Source organism: Sinohyriopsis cumingii, chromosome 12, assembly GCF_028554795.1.
Source record: "Sinohyriopsis cumingii isolate HCF-2022 chromosome 12, ASM2855479v2, whole genome shotgun sequence".
In the NCBI taxonomy this organism is placed as follows: domain Eukaryota; kingdom Metazoa; phylum Mollusca; class Bivalvia; order Unionida; family Unionidae; genus Sinohyriopsis; species Sinohyriopsis cumingii.
Window position 1 is genome coordinate 19344658 of NC_142972.1, and position 26224 is coordinate 19370881.

The 26224-nt window shown below is 35.3% G+C and overlaps 1 protein-coding gene across 2 annotated transcripts in view; it reads right to left on the bottom strand.

The window, feature by feature from the left end:
• Positions 1-1213: 1213 nt before the first annotated feature.
• Positions 1214-26224, bottom strand: part of LOC149786050 (organic cation transporter protein-like) — a 97661-nt gene continuing 72650 nt past the window's right edge. For both annotated transcript variants that reach the window (XM_089976338.1, XM_089976340.1), the window contains 8 exons: positions 12122-12225; positions 11300-11454; positions 10761-10929; positions 9351-9566; positions 7920-8146; positions 4207-4388; positions 3256-3407; positions 1214-2169 (listed from right to left, as the gene is read on the bottom strand). In XM_089976338.1, the coding sequence (XP_089832464.1) occupies positions 2079-2169; positions 3256-3407; positions 4207-4388; positions 7920-8146; positions 9351-9566; positions 10761-10929; positions 11300-11454; positions 12122-12225 (1296 nt within the window). In that variant the 3' untranslated portion in view covers positions 1214-2078. The remainder of the gene's footprint in view (positions 2170-3255; positions 3408-4206; positions 4389-7919; positions 8147-9350; positions 9567-10760; positions 10930-11299; positions 11455-12121; positions 12226-26224) is intronic.

Below are 26224 nucleotides of genomic sequence, written 5' to 3' on the forward strand. Positions count from 1 at the left end.
TAAATCTGTGCACGCGGAAGTTGGAAGGCGGACAGTGTCGTGCTACTGACTTGGTTTTTTGGTACGCTGGTGCATTTATTATATCGCTATTGAATTTCTTTTCCCAGACAGCCAATGCGTTAACATCTGGAGCCAGCGGTAATGAGCGGAATTCGTCCACCAAGTAGGGCATTTGTGCGAGAGGAATTTGAAGACATCACTGCGAATACAGAATTACGCCAAGGTCTATTTGGCGACAAAGTTGCGGACGCCCTGTACGTCAGTCCCGTGATGTCCTTACGTATTAGTGGTTATTACACCAGGGATAACTTACCGCTTGGTGTCCAGCCGGGACAAACTTACACTGATGTAAGGATATTGCCAAGGCGATGTTTCTTGGACCGAATACGATTTTTCTCAGTCACTCCAGGTACAAGTTGTCATTGAAACCTTTCCCGACCCCAACTAAATAAATTCATTTTGCATTCTTGGTGTTCTTAAAGTTTTCAGATCTTACAGCAAGACTGTCACCAGGGAGACATGAACCAACCACGATCGAGTGTATTGTAGTGATCAGTCACTCGAAACCCTTAATAGGCTTTCATGCGCACCCGTCTATTAATTATTCCACGACTTTCTTATTGGTGTTGCTAAGCAGCGGATGCTCATTTAGGGCTCTCCGGAGTGAAATTCGTCTACTAATAGACTCATGTGCCCTTAGACATCTTTGCTCACGATGTGTATTGCTAACGATTCTGTATCCGTTTTAGGCATCTGAATGTTTTCACGGCGCCGTGGCTTCATCTTGTCACAGTATAACTTGTACACGATCTTTGACAGACCCAACACTGACGCACCAACATAAGTGCGTTTTCCCAATTTCAGCTCGGATCTCTTATCTTGTACTGTCCCAAGTCCGCCATAAGATCACTCACATTAGTTGTGTGAGATAATATTCTCACAGAAAAGAAACAGTCTCCGCCCATGTTGTTCTTGTCGATAGTATTGCTTTGGGAATTAAATGTACGCTGGTATATTAAGCTGCTGCACATACGTTCGTAGTCAACAGATCAATTTTGGTCAGTTATAGTTATGGCGTTTTAAATTTGCAACTAGAAATGGGTTCCTAGGATGTCAAACGACATCTTAGAAAGAATAAAGGTTGTTTCAAACCAGACTACCACTCGAAGATATATGTGTATCCCATAGTGTAAATAACACTGAAAATTCACTGTCAGATTTAAATTTCGTACTTTATTTGTCACTGAACAAAGAAAGATAATACAAATATAAAAAATGACGAACTTTCAACGACGTTATTGCAACTAGAAAAATGTCTCGGTTGAGTATGATGCTCCAAACGATTAGGCCACTCCTTATCTCTTGTACATGGAGGCAATTAACTAGTTTATAGATATTTAACAGAGTTGGTGAAAAATAAGTAATGCATCTCATCACTTATGACAATGTTAAAATGAATCCGTAACAATTCATTAACACGTCCACCGACAATAATTCGATTTATTTTTACATCTGAGATGACTGTTGTGGGCATCTCTATTCCTCTTTGGGAGTTTCACGGCACGCACAATTTCCATTTCCTAGATTAAATTGCTCTATACACTATATATTAAGATTGTGGGCCAGCAGTATTATTATATGAATTATCAATATTGCAGTCAGTTCAGTGATCAATATAGCAGCGAAACCCTCCAGGGAGGATGGCTTTTGGTTACTGATCGACAATTGGTGTAGCCACGTTTTCCGCGGAGGTAAAGTTATGCGGTATAAAAGGGGTGAACCCTGATCAGTAACAAAAAAATCTCAAAACCTTATAATTTTACCGCTGTATCATGTGAATTATGCAGGAATAATTTGTTAGATTAATGAACCGGGTACATCAGTTAACCTTGTGACATTATATCTAAATTTCTATGTTCTCTATTGAGCACATAATATTTTGCCTCAACCTATAACGTCGGAAATATCATCAGGAATCACAAATTTTACGTTTATGGTTATGGCACACTCGTCTTTTCCTCCGCATTCACGGGCGTTTCTTCTAACATTGCGTGAAGTAAGAGTTTGATTCTAAAAGTTCAGAGCCTCGTTTCGCTGTGAGATGGATATTCTGCGCCATAGTAACCAGCGTTGTTATACACGTCTTTGTCATTATCTCTTCGGTTCGATCTAAAATAAAAAGGTGAAATTTCTTCCACTTCTGGAAATGTTTGAAAATCAAATCCCAAACTCCTAATTCACATCTCAAAGCAAATGTATGAATTTAAGTCTTATTACATGATAGTTATATGTTATAAAGTTTCTTTTTATATTCAGCAATCATTTCTTGAGTTAGGGATACATTATCAGCACAATATAATTAGGTTGAAGAAATATATATTTAGTCCCTTATATCAGAAGTGCTCTCGTTTTGTGCAAACGTTAAATTCCTTTCGGATATACACTGCTTCAGTACTATCATAGAAAAACGAAACAAAATAAAGCTTTTGAGAATAACGGATAACTTTGTGTAAAATATTAGATGTAATATGTCAAGGACTCATCATATTTCTTTTGTTGAATTGAAAACAAAACAGACAAAGCTCTCTATTCTCCCACTACTCCATTCCAAAAAACAAGTCAGCGATGTACGATGTGTTTATTTCGTGTTAGAAATTCGTAATTACTATTATGAAATTTAAAACAATTAAATATAAAATTAAAACTTAAAAAAGAAAGTAAGCGAAAATAGTATTATTGAAAATATACTAAATTTAAATTCTTACATTGAGTTTTCATCTGAATGTTAGTCTAAAGTTGTGTTTCATGCTCTGATTGTAAAATTAAGTGGTGATACATTTTTTATTTCTTAAATCAAGATATTTTACCACAGAAATAGAAAATATCTTGAAATATATTTAATAGGAATCTATGATTCAGAAATAAAAACGGACATTATGAACTATCATGCCGATTAGAAAAATTCTGTTTTACTTCAGCTTCCCAGCAAGATATGCTGAAATTGTTACGCAGCCTTGACAGAGACTTTTCTTACATCGTTGTATTTTACTTGAGCTTCCAGCAAGATAAGGTATAATTTGTATACAGCATTAAGAGAGACATTTCATTTATTGTTCCAATTTTATGATGTAAATTATCCCAACAATTGCTTGGCATTTTAAAGTATGTGAAAAGATATAGTATTTCTAAAACGAAACAACACACTCTGTAAAACTACAAAATTAAAGAACTTAATTTTTAGGTCTTGAGTCTTACTTTCCAAACTGTTTCCAGTCCTCGAGTGTTTCTGGAAGATGCCTGTTTAATGTTTCTGGGAGGAATAAAGAAAGCAGACCCGCGGCTACACAAGCAATTCCAGAAATCATCAAGGGGAGTCCTCGACCAAAACCACCTCCAACAAGTTTTCCCTGCAAGAAAGAGTTAATGATTTAAAACCAAAATGCATGTTGTTGTTCCTGTGGTCGTCTACATGACTTTTCCTCAGCTTCAATAGTGTTTTATCATTCACTATTGAAGTATTAAGCTCCATTGTACAGGACGAAATATTTACATGGCATATGAGATCAATCCATGTCGAATTAGACAAATAATAATCATACCTAATGCAATATGTTTACATGATTACTCTGATAGGATGATAAATTGGTATAGCCTTGTTGTCTTACTGACATATTGACGCACTTAATCATACCTGCGACAGCAATCTCTCATCTTGTTGATAGCATGTTGAATACTTTGATAATTTACAGTGCATATATGATACACAAAAGTTTTATGGTCAACACATAGCGTATGAAGCGTTAACATTGTTCTGGTATGAAGCGTTAACATTGTTCTGGTATGAAGCGTTAACTTTGTTCTGGTATGAAGCGTTAACATTGTTCTGGTATGAAGCGTTAACATTGTTCTGGTATGAAGCGTTAACATTGTTCTGGTACTATAGCTTTCTGTATTGACGTCGTGAGCGAGATCTTATTACCAGGCAACGTTTAAATATACTTTTTGGTTACTGCTCTTTTAGACCCTTGAGTGTCTGATGTCATTGCTTATTAGGAGACTAAATAAATACTTCTGACAAAATCACTACATGTCTCTTCAGGAGAATTAGTTGTTGAATGAAATTTCTTTAAAAAAAAGCGAAATGTAAAGAAACATAGAGATTGAGGTGAATGTCTGTTTGTTGGTTAGTGTTTAGTTTGGTCTTACGAGGTCAGTTGCATATGGAGCTACCATTCCACCGATACGGGAAAAGGAGGAGCTAGCTCCCAGGAGTGAGTTTCGCAAAGATGTTGGGTAAAGTTCAGCCGAAAATATGTGAATGACCGCAAAAGCTGCAGCCACTCCTGTCTTTCCTATCATCGCTAAAGTCACTGTACAAGGTTGTAATTCTGAAATAAAAAGAGTTGCATAATTGACGCATATAATTGTAAAATACTTCATGCATTGCACTCTATAATTTTAACAGAGGACAGATCATTGGAAAATATTGTGCTGTCGAAGGTAATTTTAAAACGATACCACAAAATCTTTTTAAAATATTCTTATATGAAGCATGATACCTTATTTCAAGTACTATTAACTTGCAGTTCAGATTTTATTTTTCAGACTTATGTTTTGTTTTCTTTTTCTGCAGTCTTGTTGTATATTCCTAGTTAGAGGCATCTAAATCAATCAATACATATTGTATTAGGATGAAACTTGGTCATTCGAAAGGTTAAGCTAAATTTTGCTTTCAAGTGTGTGTGTGTGTGTGTGTGTGTGTGTGTGCTGTACTGACTAAAGAACTTGTGTGTTCCAAGCCGGTGCAAAGTAATTCTAACAACGTTTCGTAGAATATTGTCGATGAAATTTTTCAAAAAGGGCTCAAATCCTGTGAATGGTTATAAACGATGAATACATTCTATGACACCGTAAAAAGGTTTATGATGGACATAACGAACTGTTCGTTGTTTTCTTTTCGTTCTATACAGGACACCGAAAGATAACGGCGGCAATACAAGACACTAACGGCACAACCATTTTGAATAGTTAGGTATACCGTTTTCATATACTTTGCTCTACTTAAAAAACAAATCCATAAAGAACAAGGTAAGTGAAATGAGCCTCGCTCGCCATAGACTATTTTCAAAGATTTCCACCTATATAAAATATTCATTTGGTCAGTTCGTAACTTTCATGTCTGGAAAAGCATATAATTTTAAATAACTTAATCGACAACAGACGCAGTTATCATGATGAGAGAAACTAGTCGCTAAAAATAAACATTTTTTTACATAATGTAGAACAAAGGGATTCCAGCGAACACGCACATGCCGTATTGCGACAAAATATCCATGACGTCATTCAGTACACATGTAAAAATTCACACAATTAAGTCAGCTATTCTCCTTCTTCATTGTCTCTTTCAGATTATAATTTTCCTTGTATTCGTATTTTATTAATCAAATTTGAGTCTGACGAATGTTTGCATTTAGTATTTCCAAAGATATTTGTAAACAAATAGGCATCCGATAACCATCAAAACTGCAAACATTTTGAACTGAATGTTAATATGAAAAATGCAAACTTTTTCACACAGTTTTGCTGTGGCGTTCTATGTACTGATTGAAACGTGCTTATCCAGTTGCTTTATTAATGGTAGCAGCGTATTTTTGGTTGAAATTCAGGGTAATAGAATAAATGATAATTTTTTTATATCCAGAATGACTTTCAGTTAAATATGAAAATTCATAATTTGTATTTACATAATGAATACTTTGACTATAAGAAGGTTGATCCTTGTGACATTGATTGAACAGTAATACGAATGACTATGAAGCTAACGACTGTGAATTAATTGATAGTAAAGACTGCGATTGCAATAGGATTGCATCTTTGATGATGACCGCGATTGCGATATTAGTGATGCTTGGATGATGACAGCGATTGCGATAGGATTGGTGGTTGGTACTTGACCGCGATTGCGATAGGATTGGTGGTTGGTACTTGACCGCGATTGCGATATGATTGGTGCATGGATGATGACAGCGATTGCGAAATGATTCGCGCTTGGATGATGACAGCGATTGCGAAAGGATTAGTGCTTGCACGATGACCGCAATTGTGATAAGATTAGTGCTTGGATGATGACCGCAATGCGATATAATTTGTGCTTGGATGATGCCATATGATTGGCGCGTGGATGATGGCCTTGACTGCGATACGGTTGGTGCATGGATTCATCATCTGTGATGTCCATAAAAAACATGTATAGTCAGGTTGTGGCCTTCATGACTTCAAAGTTTGAAAGGTTCAACTTTACAAGATCAGCGTGAATTAGCTTTATGTATGCTGCAATAGCGATAACGACTTGAATATTTTAAATGCATATTCTGCATATTATGCATCCATCCATCCATTCATCCATCTTATGTGAAGATTGAAATGATAGATAACAATGAGTGTCCTGTTCAACAACCCAGATATTTTAGTAAGGAAAAATCATTCCCGTGAATTTTATACGCCTTGTGGTGAAACATGTGTATACTTTGGTCGGTCTTAATGGAATTCAGTCACTATCAAAAGACATTTTTTCTCAAAGAAAAGAATTATCCAGAGCGTTCTCTTTTAAATTATCACCGCTTTACATCTACATTTTACCATAGATCAGTATTGTGGCCAGGCGTTCAGGCAAGTGTAAAAAATTGCTCCATATCATTTTCAAGACACGTCATGCAGGAAATGTAGCATTATCAACCAGCAGGGTGGCACAGACGCAGCTGTCAAGGCAAGGATTGGAAAGGCGAGAGCAGCTTTCATACACCTCAAGAACATCTGGAGCTCCAAAGAAATTTCCTTACCAACCAAAATCAGACTGTTCAACTCCAACGTGAAGTCAGTCCTCTGGAGCAGAGACCTGGAGAACCAGCAAGTCGACCGTAAAGAGAGTTCAGACCTTCATCAACAGCTGATTAAGAAGAATTCTCCAGATCCGCTGGCCAGACATCATCAGCAACACCAACCTGTGGCAGAGAACCTCCCAGATTCCAGTAGAGGACGAGATCAAGAAGAGAAAGTGGGGTTGGATAGGACACACCCTACGTAAGTCGCCAACCAACATTACCAGACAGGCATTGAAATGGAATCCTGAAGGCAAGCGGAGAAGGGGACGACCAAGACACACCTGGCGACGCAACCTAGAGGCGGACATCACTAAGATGGGTCACATCTGGAGTCAGCTTGAAGGGATGGCATAGGACAGAAACCTCTGGTGATCTTTTGTGGGCGACCTATACTCCGGCAGGGCTGACGGGCAAAACTAACTAACATGCAGGAAATGTGGAAATATGTACCCATATATCTGATTCGGTTTTAGCCAATGCATTCGCAGAACAGTTTTAACGGGTACGAGCTATATGTTCTTCTATTCAGAACGGGGTAGCTTTTATGCCTTTAATCCCTTTTTTAATATCATATCGCGTGTCACTCATCTGAGGTGACTTTATTGACAATGTAATCATTTTCACTGAATGTAACTCATGCGACAGTGTGCATATTTTTTGTTCATTGCCTTATTACAAATTATATCCCGACTTGCTCAAATTAAAACTATTGCCGGTTTAGTTAATGACTGACCCTTGTAAAAACATTACAGTATGGTTTATTTGAATAACCAAGGAGCAAACAAAATGGCTACGAATGCAATAATGATCAGTGTTGGTTGGAATTTGTTTGTTGTATCTTGTTTCCATGCATGATTGTACTAGTTGTGGTATGGGTCTCATTCGTAATTTAATATCAGTAATCAGATATCTTGTTGATGTTCATTCTGCTCATTCTGTAGTGAGACTACTGACCAGTATAGTAAGGAAAATGCGTTTCGTTCGTAAAACAACTTTGATAATCACGATTACTTTAAGAGTTCATATTAGAACACGTACCATCGCCTCCATATAGGACTGTGAAAATCGTGCTGAGACAAGCAATTCCTCCAAGTAACATCGAACCACAATACAATTTCTTCCTTCCCAGTCTGTTCAGAAGCAAAATACAGAGTGTGTAAGCCGGAAACTCTACCAGACCGGAAATGACGAAATTTAGGTAGAAATCACCGTCTAAGTTCCCGGTATTCATGGACAGTCCATAATACGCCATGCTAACAACCATCCTGTAGATTTAAGAGAAATAAATTCATTCGGTGTCCATCTTTTAATATTGCTATTCTTTCTGCACAAATTTATGATCCAATAACCAAGGGACGTTCTTTTAGCAGAGTTATCTTTTGCTGTAAGTTATTTGCTGTATTAACCTATTGCTTTCTTGCTTTTAATACCTTTTCGTCTTTCGGATATAGATAAATGACAAAACGATGTTCCGAATTTATGACACATTGTTTATGATCAGAAAATAAAATATTATCCATACAAATCCTATTTTCGCACATCAGCAGTATATGAGTGAGGAGTTCTAGCTGAGTCCTTATTGTTTTATAATGATTATAATATTTTTAAGCTCTCTAGAAACACAGGCTAAATACGAAAAGATTTGTGGAAGATTTGCTCAATTTCTACTCAAATGAAACAAAAAGAAAATCAATTTAAAACAATAGCGAACAACCAAGAACACGCCAGTCTATAACACTATGTTTACCTTTAAAATCACACTCAGAACATAGAATAAGAATGCTAAAGGCATTGCTGGCATACAAATTTATCTTTTGAACGAATTCACAATAATCACAAGATAGTGTTGTAGTCCAATAGTCAATGAGCACTGTGTAATTCCAATGAATAATTTAAATACTTGATTCCTCTCAAATTTTATATTAATACAACAGTAAACGATTCCACACTTATATTAAATAACGATACATAATTTTGTTTACTATGACAATATATAAAAATCCAAGGCACAATACAATGTCAATTGAGTGAATTACAAGTTCGCTTCCAGAACATTATAATTTTTGCATATAAGGCTAGACCTAATTTATAACTTACAAGCACGACAAAAATGAAGTAGAAGGAAACTCTACCATTCATCACGGGTGAGATAAGGCATAAAATATAAATTAGGTATGCATAACAATAGTGTTTTATTTATTTTGCTTTCTTTGCTTTCCTCAACTTATTCTTTAAAATCCACAGAGCGAAACAACCAGATTCATATTATGATAATAATAAATAAAGTCTTTCTGTAAAACTTTTACATTTAAGGGAATGGCTAACCTTTGTTTTCCATTAGTTTATAGCATTTTCATTCCTGTAAGACGCAAGCGTCGTAACGGTGAATATTAAAAACGGACGAAGTCGAAATATCGCTGTCTAGCATGTATATAAGCAGCAAAGAAAACCAGGAATCAAAATGCATACCAATTAAATAATATGACGAGGGTTCTCAGCAATGAAACTCTCGAAGAAAATAAATCCCACAGTTTTCCTTCCGCTACTTCGGTGTTCAGAGTATCTTTATCGAATAGATTTTCGGGTAGCGTGACTTTGTTCACCATGGCTGCCTTGTGAAGAATCGCCTCTGCCTCTTCTATACGGCCTTTGCTTAAAAGCCACCGTGGAGACTCTGGAATAAACCTGGTTTGAGAAAAAAATAACCTATCAACAAATGTCAATTGCTGATCGAAGCTTCCAGGGAACCGCTGACCAATTTAAATGCTATCATTGTTTAGTCAATATATAATCGCTATGTTTCGTTTTTTTTTCTTTTCTTCTTCTACTGTTTGTTTTGTTCTCTATGCGTTCGGTTTTATACATGCACGGGTCATTACAAAGAAGACTTGAACACCTAGGTATATATAAACATATAGCATTTGCATATGTTTATTGGTACAACTTGCTAATTGTAAAAAAATAAAATAAGAGGTGGTAATTATATCTTTGAATTCAGCAGACAATCTGTAATTTTTAAAAGAGTTTCTACGATTAGGAGAAACTCGTCGTTTATGACATTTAAGAATTGCCTATGTTTTCGTTGCTCAGGTATGGGCATTACTTCTTTGATATGCGCACAAAAGAGAAAAAAACAAACTTCGCTAAGATAATTGTAAAGCATACACTGGAGAAGGATTGTAGAACGTCTGAGATCATATAGATGGTCCTTGAAAGATCTGCTATCTTATACTCATCCCGCTCTTCTTGCATATATATATATATATATATATATATATATATATATATATATATATATATATATATATATATATATATATATATATATATATATAATTTATGTAGGTATGTATGTATGTATGTGTGTGTTTGTGTAATAGAGTGGATTTTGATTACGAATACACCTCAGGAAAAACATTAATACAGAAGTAGCATGCACAATCCCACTTTTTTTTGGAGGAAACATCCGCCTTGGATAATTTTGTTTTCTTTATTACTGTTGCATCAAATGTTAAGCGAACTTGAAAATATAATCTCACAAATCTAACCTTACAAAGAAATTACCCCTGCAATTAAACAATTGTCATAATAGACCTCGTGCAGATATTATAACGAGCGACGAAATAGGTTCGTTTCTCTGACTGCACGCTTCTTCTAAAAGTCTCTCATGGGTAACTATTTGAAATGGAGTATCTAAATTGTTTAAATATATTAACCAAGTTAGTCTCCCTTTTTGAAGGCGAATTTAACCCGTCAGTTCCACTTGTTTGTAATAAGTCGGACATAGTTCCGTCTTTCCTCTTGGTACCAGAGCCAATTAAAGTTGTTTTCTAATAGATGCTAACTAATTGCAAGAAAATGTATTGATACACAGCTCACCACCAGTAGAGAAGATATATTGCACAGGAGGCGCCTGTTATAAGCTCAACGTATTTCCAGTCTCGCACAGTGCAGGCAATGCCACCGAGAACAAGCTGACCAAGAGCAGAAAAATACTCGTTAACAATACCGGCCCACAGACGTTTTGATGGTCCTACGAATTCCATACCTGAAGAGAAAATCATTTAACTCGGGCTAAGACAACACGTCAGTCTACTTTACAATCCTTTGATTGTATTCCCTGATGTAAAAGGCTATAACTATTATAGGCTGTTCGAGAACAAAAAAAAAAGTGTTGATATGACTTTATGCTAGTGGCAGATTATATATATATATATTCATATATTCTTCCTGAAAAATATCAGCATGAATTTGTAAAATATTATGCAATGGTAAATTATAACATTTCCAATGCAATAAAAATTACTACACCTTTCTTGAAGTCATCAAACAAATTCAAAATATAATCTGCCAAGTTTTTCTTACATTGATTATAATCCGAATATTACCGCACATTACACCTAAACAGAGCAGTTTACCGATTACATAGGCCGTCATAAAAGTCCCAGCACTTGATGCACCAAGCAGGCATCTCAAACAGACGTATGTTGCGTAATTTTGGGCCCAGATTAGGGCCACCGCGGAAACCAACATCAGGATGAAAGAAAAGTATAGAGTCTTTTTTCGACCTAATCTGAAAATAAAAGTCCCCAAAGAATTTCAATTTTCAACATAAATAAAGTAAAACTAAAATTTTCCTGACTAATTCCAAAGAACAGTAAATTAAAGAATCACATTGGTATTATCCCATCAATTATTTCTCTATTTTTCTCGTATACAATATGTATATATATATATATATATATATATATATATATATATATATATATATATATATATATATATATATATATATATATATATATATTATTTAATTTTGTGTTGATTCATTTTATATTCAAACTTCTCTACATATGATATTATATGTTGTCCTCGTCATTTTAATGAATTATCTTTAATACAACAGTGAAGGTCGATGATTGTTTGATTCATTTTATCTTAGGTCCTCTGTTAACGTTGTTATGAAAATGTTCCTAATGTTTTTAAATAATAGGAGTTTAATTAAAGACCAAGCCCCCCATTTATGACATTCTCATTTGCACTGATCTGAATGATTTTATTAATTATTTTCTTATTTGTCTAGCCGGTCATCTGTCAATAATTCCAACAGACCGAAAAAATGTATCTTGGTGCAGTTTAATAAAAGGTCTACCATATTTTAATTAAGGATTATTTTTAATGAAACTTGAAGTAATCACGATATCTGATTGGATTGTCAAAATCAATGTCCACTGTCTTACGCATCAGAGAGGACACCAAACACGATGGCTCCAACAAATACGCCAGCGAAGAACACCATGTGGGCAACAGGTTGCAGAAAAGTATCATCGCAGACCAAATTAATCTGTAAATCAGAAGCAAATGAGAAAAGAACCATTAAAATGTCAAACCTCTTTTGTCTATCGTACGTTTAAATGACAGTTATCATTCTATTTTCGAAATAAATGAGGTCAATCATTTCAGATTCCCATCAGCTAATGTCCACATCATTCGCACCGAAGTTTCAAATTTCCAAAACAAATAGTTTTACTGAAAAAAATTTGGTTTGATGTTGGGAATGAATATTATTTTTTCTGAACATTTTTGTTTGCAAATAACGTTCTTAAAACATGTTGCCAAAATTTGTTATAAAAACTGCATTCCCTTAAATGTCCATGATATCAGTAATTTTTTTCTGCAGTTGATTATCAAAATACTTCTTTCTTACAAAGTGGAAGGGGACAAACTCGACATGACTGTGTTTCATAGTATGCACTCTGGATAAGTTTCATGCTTAAGGAGGTATACATTGCCCTGTATGCAGATATGACTAGGCAGACAACAGTATTTTTTCCAGATTGCATGAACACATCTATGTCTGTATTATATGATATACTGACTGGTTGTCAGATTGCAAATGAATCCGAAAAGATGATGAAATTTGTTTTTAAGAGGTTTCCGTGCAGCTTAAAACTATAACTATCCTATCCAACGCGCAAAGTACTGTTTCTGTTACTAATATACCGAAGCGCATACGTTCTGACATTCAGGCCTCCTGCATTTTGAATCCCTACCAACATCAACAGAAGGCGGTTTTACATTCCCCGGCCAAAGACACGTGTTCATTAATAACGATAATAACATATTAAACTGAAGAATCCACGGTAATTTCCATAGTCATCAAAACTGAATGTAGACTAAAATTTGAGTGGAAATGTCACATCGGACATATGATGCGTTAATTTTGGTTTGGCTGCGTATGCTAGATTTGGTCAAAACATGTTCGAAAGTATAATTGTAAATTAAATGTGTGTACAATTTGTATTTGATCATTCCCAGGGAGCCCAGGTGCAGAACATGTTAATAACCGTCCTTTTGCAGAGAGTCACAACTGGGGCAACATGATACCCCTTTCATCGGTTATCATGGCAAATCAAAAAGCTTTTAATTAATGTTTGGCACCCCGCCAACACCATTGACTCAGTACTTTGAAATCAAGGTTGTAACCCCAAACGCATTAAATATATGGGTTATTCTCCTCCTAAGACGTGCAAATTTGCTCAGCAAATATTTTTAAAAATGTTATTGCAATTACTAATTTTGCACGTCTAACATTTTACCCCTTCCTATTGACCCTGTGTGAGAAACTCAAACTCATTTTTTCAACGGGGTTCCAAATTCAATCTTACGCCGGCACTAAAATACAAGTATAAATGACTTACGAGACTATTTAGATGTGACATTAGACCGAAACCATCGGATCACAAGAACTCTTTTTCCCCCTTCCAGTCACACCCACACCCACCGACCTCACTACCACCAAACTAGAACAGCACACCACTCTGTAGTGAGTTCCGGGAGTGACTTCATCTTGATAGCTCGCTATAAAACTTTTTATGATATCAGACAGTTAATTTGTATAAAGCAGTCATCCTTTGTTATTATATGAAAACACGACTTGACAAGGTTGCAGATTTGAAATTTACCACTGTCATTATGCATGCTACAACGGCTTTCTTCATGCAACGCTTAATATTGTACGTAACAAACTTATTCATCTATAATACTGGTTATTTTATAAAAGTACTCTTTTTTTTTTGGCCGGCTGACTCATTTTGTTTCTTCATTATAATAGGAAAGTCAATTAAGATATAACGTATAAGTCATACAGGCTATGTAGGCGTACAGAATAAAATATTTCATTAACGAGTGCACTTGTTCTAGAATTTTGATTATAGATTCCTTTAATGATAATTATTCACTTTATTTGGATCCTAATACATCCATATTCGTTTAGAAGGTCATTATTTACAAGACCTGATAAGTACCCACAGCAATATCAATGCTAAGTCACGCGGACACTTGGACGAGATCCAGTACAAACCAGACTGAATTTCGCGCTAGTATGTCTCAATGAAATCAGCATGTATTGAAAACAAATTTGTTCTACCCTGTAATTTGTTATGATAGGTCCAACGTCCTGTTGACCCAGTGTATTATATGGCTAACATTGTAAACTTCAATGGCGATCAATAATTTTCGTGTAGAAATTTTTGATGACATTTAAAGCGCAGAGCATTCAACAACTAGGATCGAATAGACTTATGTTAATCCACCATAGTATTAAGTGTTTGATTAATAATTACTAATAAACTGATTTGCATACATAACAACATTAACATAGACTATAACACATAATCATCATAGGGATGAACATTATCGGATTTCAAATTTTCGTGTTTCCCACGAGGAGCAGCAGCAGAGAGAGAGAGAGAGAGAGAGAGAGAGAACATACCATTTGCTTGAAAGTCCAGTTACGAAAAATAAATCTTCCTACGAAAATGAAAATACAAGATCAATAAAGCCAAACCGAAGCCTCTAACTAAAAACAGAGTTTTTCTAATCGGATTAGCTCGTTTTGTTACTTTGTTTTTGTCGTTTGTTTTTAAATTTGTATGTGTGTTTGTCTACCCGCTGCACACTCATTTGTGGTCGCACCCCCGCAGCTGTTGTAGTGTGTGAGTAATTAAATCATTATTATATCAATAATGTAATCTCGCACAGCTAGATTATATCGAGAGCGACTAGAGTCATTTAAGAAATACATTGGGGTTATCCCGATACAGCGATGACTATTCACGATCTGCTGGTCCGTCAATGATGTTTGCAAAAGATACTGTTGATCACACAGATGGCAGACCTTAACCTTTCGGAGACCAAAAAATCACGCTGCAGTTGAACACGTCGACGTTGAAGATTTATTCTTTGCAAATGCAAAATTTAATCTGGGATTCGCAGCATGTAAAAATCAAAATTAATAATCAGGAAAGATTTAGTTGTGCAATACCACTGTCACTTATCTTTGATTTTTGCAGAAATGTTAGAAAATTTATCTTCGGGGCAAAACATACAGTTGTTCTCGTTCGAAAATCCACAGCTGACGATGCTATCTGGCACGCTGTAGGCAAAATGCGGGTGAAGCCGTGGCACTTCATGGAAATGTGACACTGACAAAACTTTCGTTGTGGATGCCAGTAATGTCAAAATCACTCGCTGAAGAACAACGGCTGCTATATTTTATGGACACAGGCGGAAAATCAACTTTATCGTGGCTGACGATGACTACAGACTCGATCACGAGCACAACTTTTGGCGCATTTGCATGGCAGAACGCATCACAACAAGGAGTTTAAGCACCATGACATGTATTTATAGCTTTTCAAGATATCCGACGACAGAATTCTCAAATACGAAATAATATTGTATTTGATAAGCTTGGTGTTATTGAGGTTTCTTTTAGAATAAATGATCATCAAGGACCGTCTGAAGAAGTGTTGCTGAATTTTGAAAATATCATCGTTTGATGACATCTGTGGGTCTTGATTAGAATGTTGATTCTGGTTTGCAAATATCTCAGCCGGATTTCTCAACGTTGTATCCGATCTATTACTTTTCGCTGTAACATCTACATTTGTCCAGACAGTCAGTCGTTCACGTACATTTATGAGCTCTAACAGGTGATCTACCAGCTGGTGTTACTGATTATAGAGCAATCGCGGTTATTCTTTCAGATAAAGCAATGTTATTTGATGGTATTGGTGGACGAATGAAAGTCATTGATGCTCCAGTAGAAAATATGCCATCAGATCACTCATGATATTATAATGTCATATCATTATGTTAGTGTTACTCTGACTCCTGGTCAAATTAAAAAGCTACAATCTGTATCAAAAAGGAATTGTGGAATAAAAGTATCACTAAGAAAAGAACAAATCGCAGGTGGTCAGAATAAACTATCATTGTCAGAACAGCAACTCAGGTACTTCAATAAGGCTAAACAATCAAAGACCGGTGTACGACTTACTCTTTCTGCTGGAGCTATCACAGACATCGCTAAGAAGGGTGGTATATTCCCACTTCTTGCAGCCATACCAGCGTTAATAGCCACTGAAGCCCTAGTTGTTGCAAAAGCAGCTGTACTCGGCGCTGTTGGAACCGATGCTTGGATGGGATTAAAGAAAGAAACAGGAAAAGGAATAAAAACTTCCTAAAAATAGGCGAGGTCTAGCACTAACAGGAACCCCTCTTTAGCACGGAAAGGGTTTAAGATTCCCTAGGACACTATAAAGATTCTGCTCCCAATGTCAAATTTTGATTTAATTGATGATACTAAAATATAACAAATTTCAGATGTGCTTCTATGCGTGACCAATTACCAAAACAACCAAACAATGTTGAAACAGGTATCATTATTCTCGATAACGTTCTCGTCCAGGTACTCATTGGGCTGCATACGAGATTGGTCAATGTGGGATTGTTTATTGTGATTCGTATGGATTGACGTCACCAAAAGTATGAAAAAAATATACCAGCAGAATACGAAGTATTCCTGCAGTCTGGTATTCAACATTACCAACATAGACAATAACCGATCCACCAATATGTGACCGTGAACTAATTGCTGTACTCGACGCTGTGCCATCATCAACAATGCCACCTCATAAAGTCGTGTACGAGTATACAAGTGGACGGTCCGTTGTTTTAAACAGATCTTAAAGTATAGTGGTAGATATTTATGGAAGATGTTCTGCACAAAAACAAAAAACTAACGGAATAACCCATGAAAATGTGAGTAAACAGATTAGCGATGATATATTTGAATTTTTAGATCTTACAAGTGTTGATTCAGACAAAGTGGTTGTATTTAAAGATAAGCAAGGAAAATTAAAAACAAGTAACATTTCCTTGCAAGATATTATTGTTAGAATTAATGGAGTAACTGAAAATAGCATAGCGGTGTTTGATAGTACTGGAAAAATTAAGCCTGGTGTTATTATGTTAACGATATCAGATAATATTCGTGGTCGAGTACAACAATCTAGTGATACAATGACTAGTTTTCTCAATATGTCTAATAATAAAATTACTGATCTTGGAGAACCATAATCTGACAATGACGCTGGAAGGAACAAGTTCACCCTTCCAAGGATGAACTCGTTAGTTTCAGTTAATGATGCAATGACCACATTTAGATCTGAGTATGATACTCATGTACGATAGTTTTTAAATCTTCGTAGTAACATAAATAGGTCCATTAATGAAGTTTTTGGAAGTCCACCAGTCATCGACATTAAACTCTCCAACATAAAGAAGACCGACAGTGTAGTATATACAGTAGCATCTGGACAAGTATTATGGTCACCACTCATAAATCCATTAAACATCGCGCTGAGATTATCGGTATTTACAGGCTCTCAGTACTTGACGAATTTACTACTTTCACTATCATTCTGTCACTGACAGCGCTTTCATTTTCACCATGGATCGTTTAACGATTTGCCATAATATTTCTCAATTGTCTTACACGCGTATTAATATTTTTTTTTGTCTTTCGTATTCGTGAGCTAATTCTGATCTGATCTATTTTTTCAATTGCGCGTGAGAGAGATACGAATTGTTCAACTTGTGTATCTTTGACTGTGGCCAAGGATTGTGACATAGATTGTTGACTTAGCTTAATAAATCTGTATTCTGCTTGTAGTGTATCTCTATCTTCCAATTTTCTTTGTTGTAATGATTCAAAATCACAAATAATTTTTTCAGGATTCGTTTCATTAGATACTTTTCTATACTATCATGTTTTAATTTTTTAATTGCAGAAATACTAGTATTAATAATTTCGTAATTCATTATATAATAAATATATATTTAAAATATAAAAATATCTACACAACACAACACCTATGTGAATTCTTAGATTACCAAATGATGTTTTAGCCAAGCTCAGAGGGTACAAAATATTTACAATATTAGATCTAAGGACGGCACAACACCCGTGTGAACTTCTAGATTACCAAATGATATTCTAGTAAGTTCAGAGGTGTACAAAATATAGACAGTAAATCTTAGATTTAAGTACGGCACAACTCCCATGTGAAATCCTAGATTACCAAACGATATTCTAGCAGGTTTAGAGGGAACGAAATACACTAACTTAATTAACTTAGTTCTATGGACTGCACATAACACAATCTTATAATCTTATCCAACTTAATTCTATGGACTGCACAATATACAATCGTATCTAACTTAATTCGATGGACAGCGCAAGATACAAACTTATCTAATTTAGTTATATGGACACTAACTTAATTCTGTAGAACTTAATTCTTTGGATTGCACAACACTAACTTAATTTTAAGGACGGAACAATGTATATACGTTCAATATTTCTGCACACCCTCCCCAAAACCCCAAATCAACCCCTGATGAGAGCAAAGAGAGTATCTACCACGTGGTGACATGGTGGGAGGGTGTGCTTGGCTGTTGAAGATCAAACATTTAAGAGAACTCCTGTTATACGATGGGTCCTATGCTATATAAGCTAACCAATATTTAGCTATCCAAAAGTATCTCACGCAATGGGCGTGGCTTCTTTACTATTTGGTTTTCTTAATTATTATCGATTACAAAATCTAGATGAAGCAAGAAACCTGACAGATTTAGAAACGTAAAAATAAAGTTTCTTATAAAAACAACCAAAAACATTATTCACCAGCAAATATAAATTATTTAAATGATTAAAGAGTCTACCTTTATCTGACAGAGTTATTCCCCTTGACTCTGTTAAGGATTATATCAGGGACTTAGTCATGGATCATGTCCTCGACGAAAAAGTTATAAAACGTTAAATAACTCTGTCTTATGATAGGAATGTTTCCTATTTTACTTCAGGAGTGATATACTGAAAATATTAGTTGTTCGAAACGCCGATTTGGTTTGTTGTACCGAAGGAGGAAAAGAACCAACCAGGAAAATATAATTGATTTATAAGAGAATATTGTAAAAATGCAAGGGTGGTTACTATTTAACCGTTCTGCGAATCCTTGACAGAGTTATTTCCCTTCACAATTCTTTGCTATATGCAATACTGAGATGTTATTTTTTGGTAATATTTCTTTGAAAACGCCAATCTGGTAATATTATCTGCGACATATTGTACATAATTTGGGTGAATATCAAAATATTTTCAAGTGCAGTCATTGATTGAAATATTATTTCTTCACCAGTCTCTGTATTTACCAATTTAATAACACTTCTGGAATTTTTAAAAAATCTCCCAGTATCTCTGAATTTGATATTCTGACTTTGTGTAACAGCTCGCATATTACCGAAGTAATTATCTAACTTCCTGTCGTTGATATGATCAATTACAAAACATTTTTCAATTACTCGTGGTCAAACTTGTGATAAAAATATATTTTTCTTCCAACATTAAATCTGAAAGAACCAGTATTATTAGCATTACCGACTGTTTTTTTAGTCGGCAGTTGCTGATAATACCATCACGAGATGCTTCATAATTATTGATGATAGGATGTTTTACAAACTCATTTTGCTCCATTTTGCATAATACTATTTTTGTCTAAATAATCATTTTGAAAATCAGGCGAGATAGTCTTCAGCTTTTTTTTATGACCTTGCCATTATTGTCGGTATTATTTTGTTATCATAATATCGTTTCAACCCTCTGTATCTTTTACCACCACACTGCACACCCTACTGCAGGGGTGGGCAATCTACAGCCCACGGGCAGCATGCGACCCGCCAAGGGCTTTTGTGCGGCCCGCCAAGGGTTTTCATGCGGCCTAGAAACAAGTCATCATTCGCACTGACTCTGTTTATGTTACTCTGTTTATCAAAAAAATGTGCTTCTTTTGAAGTTTAAGTTTAAGTTTTCATATATTAACAACATATTAACAATGAAAATGAATTAGATGTTATTTAGAATAACCTTTTGTTTTTGCTATTTCAAATATTAATTATTTTACTTAATGAACTATGCGGCCCGCGAGAAGGTGTAAATTTGTGTATGCGGCACTTGCACTGGAAAGTTTGCCCACCTCTGCCCTACTGCGTTTCTCCTCTAGCCCCAAAACAACACTTCAAACACGGTTTTGGTTTTAAACTCCGTCTTCGTACACTTTGCTGGTAAAGTCCACATAATTCATTTACGCAGGCTTTGTTACAGGGAGCTGTAGAACCTATCATTAGCCAGCTTTATTTATTCTTTGTTTGAATCATTATATATATAATTATATTTCAATTAAAAATATATTTGCCTTAATTATAATATGGAAGAGTTTCAGAGATTATCTACAATCGAACCTTCTAAAGCTAGATTCGATCTTGACAGAAAAAACCCTGACTTGCCGAGGAGAGCTATTGTTGATCTGACAAAAACTCTGATTAAAAGTATTCCTGACGCAAGGAAAGAATTTCGCGACGATGGTGCATATCATATGTGGTCAACATTCAGAATTATGCGTAACACGGAAGGTGCCGCTGAACGTGTAATCGATGCTACAATGAATGATCAACGTGCAGAAAAAATATCAATTATCTCGACGATATAACTAATGTTTTCAGAGTAAAAATGATTGCGGAACTAGACAATACTTTGATTATCCGTGAAAAAAAACATGACTCTGTCTGTGTTCGTACTGGAAATATTGTTACATTAAATAAAAATTCCACGGCAGGAATGTTGACTGGTATTGACAATCCATGTTATGAACGAGCGTATCCGTGAATGCTGTTATTTATGCAATATATCCGCTGAATGATAAACCCAGCGTTAATAATCTAAAAGCAATGAAAGTGTCGAAAATAAATCGAGTAGCCGAACGAGTAATATAGCATTCTACAAACGCGATAAATGAAAATAAACTAACGGATCTACGACGTGAAAAAATAAACAAATGGGCTGAGTCAGTCAAGGATAACGGAGCTACAATAAATGATGTTGCTGAACACAAACAAATCCCAATAATAGTGAAAATAATAATAGGAGAAGTATTTTACGAGCCAAAATACTTATTGAAAGGACCTCCGTTAAATATTATTGATCATAACGCGCATGCGTAGACATCTGCGGTGACAACATTTCCACGAAATCGAGCTGTTATGCTCTATAACAGTGATATGTTTGATTTTATCAGGAATATCAGTAAAAGCGATCCTGTATCCGTGTGGTTGTTTGAAAGTTCCGATGATGGTAATTATGATCAATTTGTACGACCTAATTGAGATATTTATTGTATAGAATCTCTATAAGAAGAAGTGAAAAATATTGCGCAGCGATATTCGACAAAATATACGTATGACGATACTAAACAATTAATGAGTAATTGTTTTACCATTTCATCGGTTACTGGTCATTTTGCTTAAAAGGAAAATTCATGGAAACCAACACTATTGGAATTTCTTGAAGAAATGCAAAGCATTTGTGTGGAATACGGACACGGTGGATTGTGGAATACCAGATACGATTATAAGGATGTTATCTCGGTTGATATGATTGCATGCTATCCTGGACGTTATCTGGGAATGGGAAAGTGTTTGAAATATTTTGAGCGATGTGGATATCCAAAACACGATATGACCAAAGTATAGATAAACGGACCATTACCAGATTTGGACTTGATTGGATTTGCACGAATGAAATCAGTTAAATTTGCAGAAGATCTCCATATGATTTGTTATGTCTGGTTTGGCAAGCACTTTTCAGAAGAAATGTGGGCACGAATAGTTTTATTAAGGTTTAAGTTAAATATAAAATTATTGATATCGTTGGTTGTAAGTGAAGCAAGTATTCATATCGTCCGCAGAAACAAGTTTGGTTACCACAACAAAAAAATATTCTGTTGATGAAAATCCTGATACGACTGCTTTTGAAAATAAAATCGCAAAAGATAATGTTAGAAACATAATTGGTAAATTTACTCAAGGAGGATCATATGATCATAAACGACATTGTGTAAGATTAATTATACATGATGCTGAATTAGATTTTATAATTGCTAATAAAACGAAGAAATATACGTTTATAAATCAAAGAAATGTTAATTTTTTGGACGAAACTAAATTAGGTACGATTGTGTTACACTGATGGTGAATCACTGCAATTTACTCATTTAAGATCTTCAGTGCTCGGGTACGTTTTGATAAATTTACTGTTGATGATAAACACATTTTTTTTATATGCTGCAATTAGATTATATATAAATACAAAACATACAGGATTGCTGCAACAACTACATATTGGCCCTGCGTCATCATCAGGTGAATGGAGAATAAAACAAGAAAAGATACTTAGTTATGCTGAATCAGCCGACGTTGAAATTAAGGATATTTATTACAAAAATGATCAAATATCAGGATCGTCTCTGCACAATCGGTACATGATCATGTGACCAGCCATAAGAAAGTTGATCTAAATGGATCAGGAGGATCAGAAAAGACAACACGTGTTCGAAGATCTCTGCTGATATGATCGTTTTAACACCTACACATAGACTCTTCAAAGAAATGACCGAACGAGGAGTAAAATCTCATACTTATCACAGCTTCTTTCGGTGGAAGGGAGATACATGGACTTCTGAACGAATGGGCCAGAAATATATTCCAAAGATTATTATCTGGGATGATATACGTACAGTTTCGCTAGAGACATTAATCATATTTCTTGATTGGTTGTTGACAAAACATACTGCTGTAATATTGTGCGGCAATCATGGGCAACCACCACCTTTTGTTGGATTATCTCCGCATGAATGGTTAAAAACATTTGTTGATTATTACGAAGAAATAAATGATGATCATACAGCGCTTGATGTATAATTAGGAGAACTAAAGAAATTAATCAAGCTACAACCAAAATAAAATTCAGTGTGAAATAATGCGTGAAATAATTTCAGAAACTCCTATTAGCAATGTTTGGAATTTATGGAGACCAGATGATTTGATAGTGATTGCAAGTAGAAAGATAGTTCGTGGTACACTTCAACAACAATTATTTATGTTACATAAAGAAGAAAATTCAAATCTACCTGTACCATTTTGTTATCAACCAGCAGATACGCGACAACAAAATATTGCAGTTTATATACCATTATCGTCAGAAAAACTAAAATCTTGTGTTAAATGATATTATTTTATTTCCTGTCAGTGTTGCTGACAGCGCGTTAACGATGGACAAAACTCCGTGGACTCTAGGATATGCTATAGCGATTCATTCATCTCAGGGATTAACTATTTCTGATATTAATAGTTGGAATTTTGATGATCTATCGAATGGTCAAATTTAGTTTATCTCGCAGTGTCTCGAGTTAGAAGAATATCTCAGCTGCGGAGATTTATTGATAATGAAGAGTAAAGAAAAAATTAATCTCGATGTTGAATTTATCATGACGCTAAAACAACAACAGAATAGTCATTGTGCAAGCTGTAACACAGTAATGTTGTGGCAAGATTGAAATAATAATCCAAGACAATTTACCGTAGAGAGAATTCATAGTAATTTTGGTCACACGCGCGAAAATGTGATGCTGACATGTTTTGAGTGTAATAGACGTCGATGTGCTAGTTTACAAAAATGAACGCGTTGGTAATTGAGTATCTTTAGAAATTACTTGTAATTGTTCACGTACAAATCCCCGTTGAAGAGCAGTTGAATCTAATCTGTAGATTGCAGGTCTACTCGTGGATCTTACCACGCTGAAAATTGTATGTGTCATCACACTAAAATAGGATGAGTCGCTCTTTATTTTACCACCTTCAAGTTCAACAAGTTTATACGAATATCTAACAGTCACATCACTTCGTACTGGTTGTTTTGAAAAGGAGTCATGTAGTTGTGTTGGTATATGTTTTTGCGATTGCATTGGTACGTTTAATAGAAATTGCACGAGTAATTTCATTATTTAACGCAGCTATCACACTTGGTAGTCTTGCAGGCCATTCAAGAGATCTCTTGTCTTTCTGAATTATTTCCTTCGCACAGTGGTATCCAAATATTCTCTCAGCAAGTGTTCGATTAAATCGTTCAACAATTGGCTGATCACAATGAGTGCAGCATGGCCTAGTCTGATTTTGACCGTATCATTTTTCATCAGAGATGATACTGCACCAAGAAATTCCTTGCCAGAATCAACCTGTAGTAAGTGTGGCCATCGTATACTACCACGTTGATAATTTCCATCAAATGCCGATGCAACTTCAGCTGCTGTTTTATTTGACACTGGTTCTGCTTCTCTATATATAATTGCAACGTCAACGACAGTCAACGCGTATTTGTATGTGCGCGATTGACGTCTACAAGTTTTAATGGTATCGTGTGGAAAAAACAAAATATCTGCTTGATGAACTTCACTGGGAGTGCTGACATCAAAATGTGCGTACTGAATTTGTTGAGGTGGTGGTAGGTAAATTTGCCATTTTGCCTGTCGTGCTAAAAATTTGCAGCAACAGAACGTGTGACATTTGCAGCATCAGCAAGTTTACTAATCGCTGCTCTACCTTTCCAGTATCCTCTTGGGCTATAATAAACCGAATCAATAATAATAATAATAATAATAATAATAATAATAATAATAATAATAATAATAATAATAATAATCGGTTGATTAATTACCGGCCCCTTACACTAGTTTACCTTTCATCGCAGATCTTACTAGGAAGCTAGCAAATTTTTCTCTTAGAGATTTATTCTTTATGGAATTTAACGAGTGAAGCAACTTCACATCTGGAATATGTCATTGTTGTAAATTCTTGTTTTTATATCTACATCATGAACGTGGTAAGCATGATCAACTGAGTTTATTGGATAATCTCCAGGTCTTGGTTAGTCTTGTTCGTTAAGTCGAATACCAAATCGAGTTCCAGAACCACTATAATTATATCCAGGAAGATGTTTTCTCCTGGATACTTAGCCCATCTAGCTCCTGGTAGTTGTCCTAATGAAGCAGCGATATCACCACATGTCTTCATATGAGACAAAATACATTTGTATTTTCTTGTACCACATTTCACATACTTACCTGTAAGTGCATACTTTTTATTTTTTGTTATTACTGTTGTTAATCCACTTGTGGGGGTGGATGCTCGACATCGAATACAATATAAATTCATATTATTTATTATGTTTGTACAAGATGGACGTCAGTGATTTTCCAGCGACACGAAATCAAGAGCCAGTCAAAAATATTTCAGCATTACCGAATTTCATCAGAGTAATACTAATAGGTCCATCAGGGTCGGGTAAAACACAATTACTGCTTAATTTGATAATGAGATGGCTCAAGTAAGATAAGTTGTACTTTGTAGCTCCATCCGTAAATGATTAAAGATGCTACGATGTGCTTAAAGATTTTAATGAAAATGTTGATTTTATCACCGATATTGATGAAGCCCCATCTGTTGACGACCTCGTTGGATTTATTAATAATCTAGTAGTATACGATGATGTGATCCTGGACAAACAATCAAATCAATCTAGAATATTTTCTCGAGACAGACATAAAAACACTTATGTGATTTATGTTACTATACATAAATATACACGAATACCAAACGTGATCAGAGATAACTGTAATATTTAAGTTGTATTTAATAGAGTTGATACATGGACATTGCGATACATTCATCAAATTTAGTGTAGTGGGGGCATGGATATGTTAAAATTTAGAACTTTATTTTCAAAAGAGCAAACTACTCCATACGGAATAATAACAACAAATGTATATGATCCTCGATCAAGTTATCGTAGAAGTCTTGATAACATATTTGGATAAAAGACAGCAACAAATGAGTGTCCAGCGGTTAAACAAATATATACAAATTTAAGAACAAACGACAAAGATAAAGCATCAAAATGAGCTAATTCGATTAGAGAAACTCTCGATGTTTAGTTGGAGGCTTCGGTTTGGCTTCATTGACCTTGTATTTTCGTTTTCGTAGAAAGCTTTATTGTTCGTAACTGGACTTCCCGCAAATGGCCTTTTCACACTCTCTGCTGCTCGAGG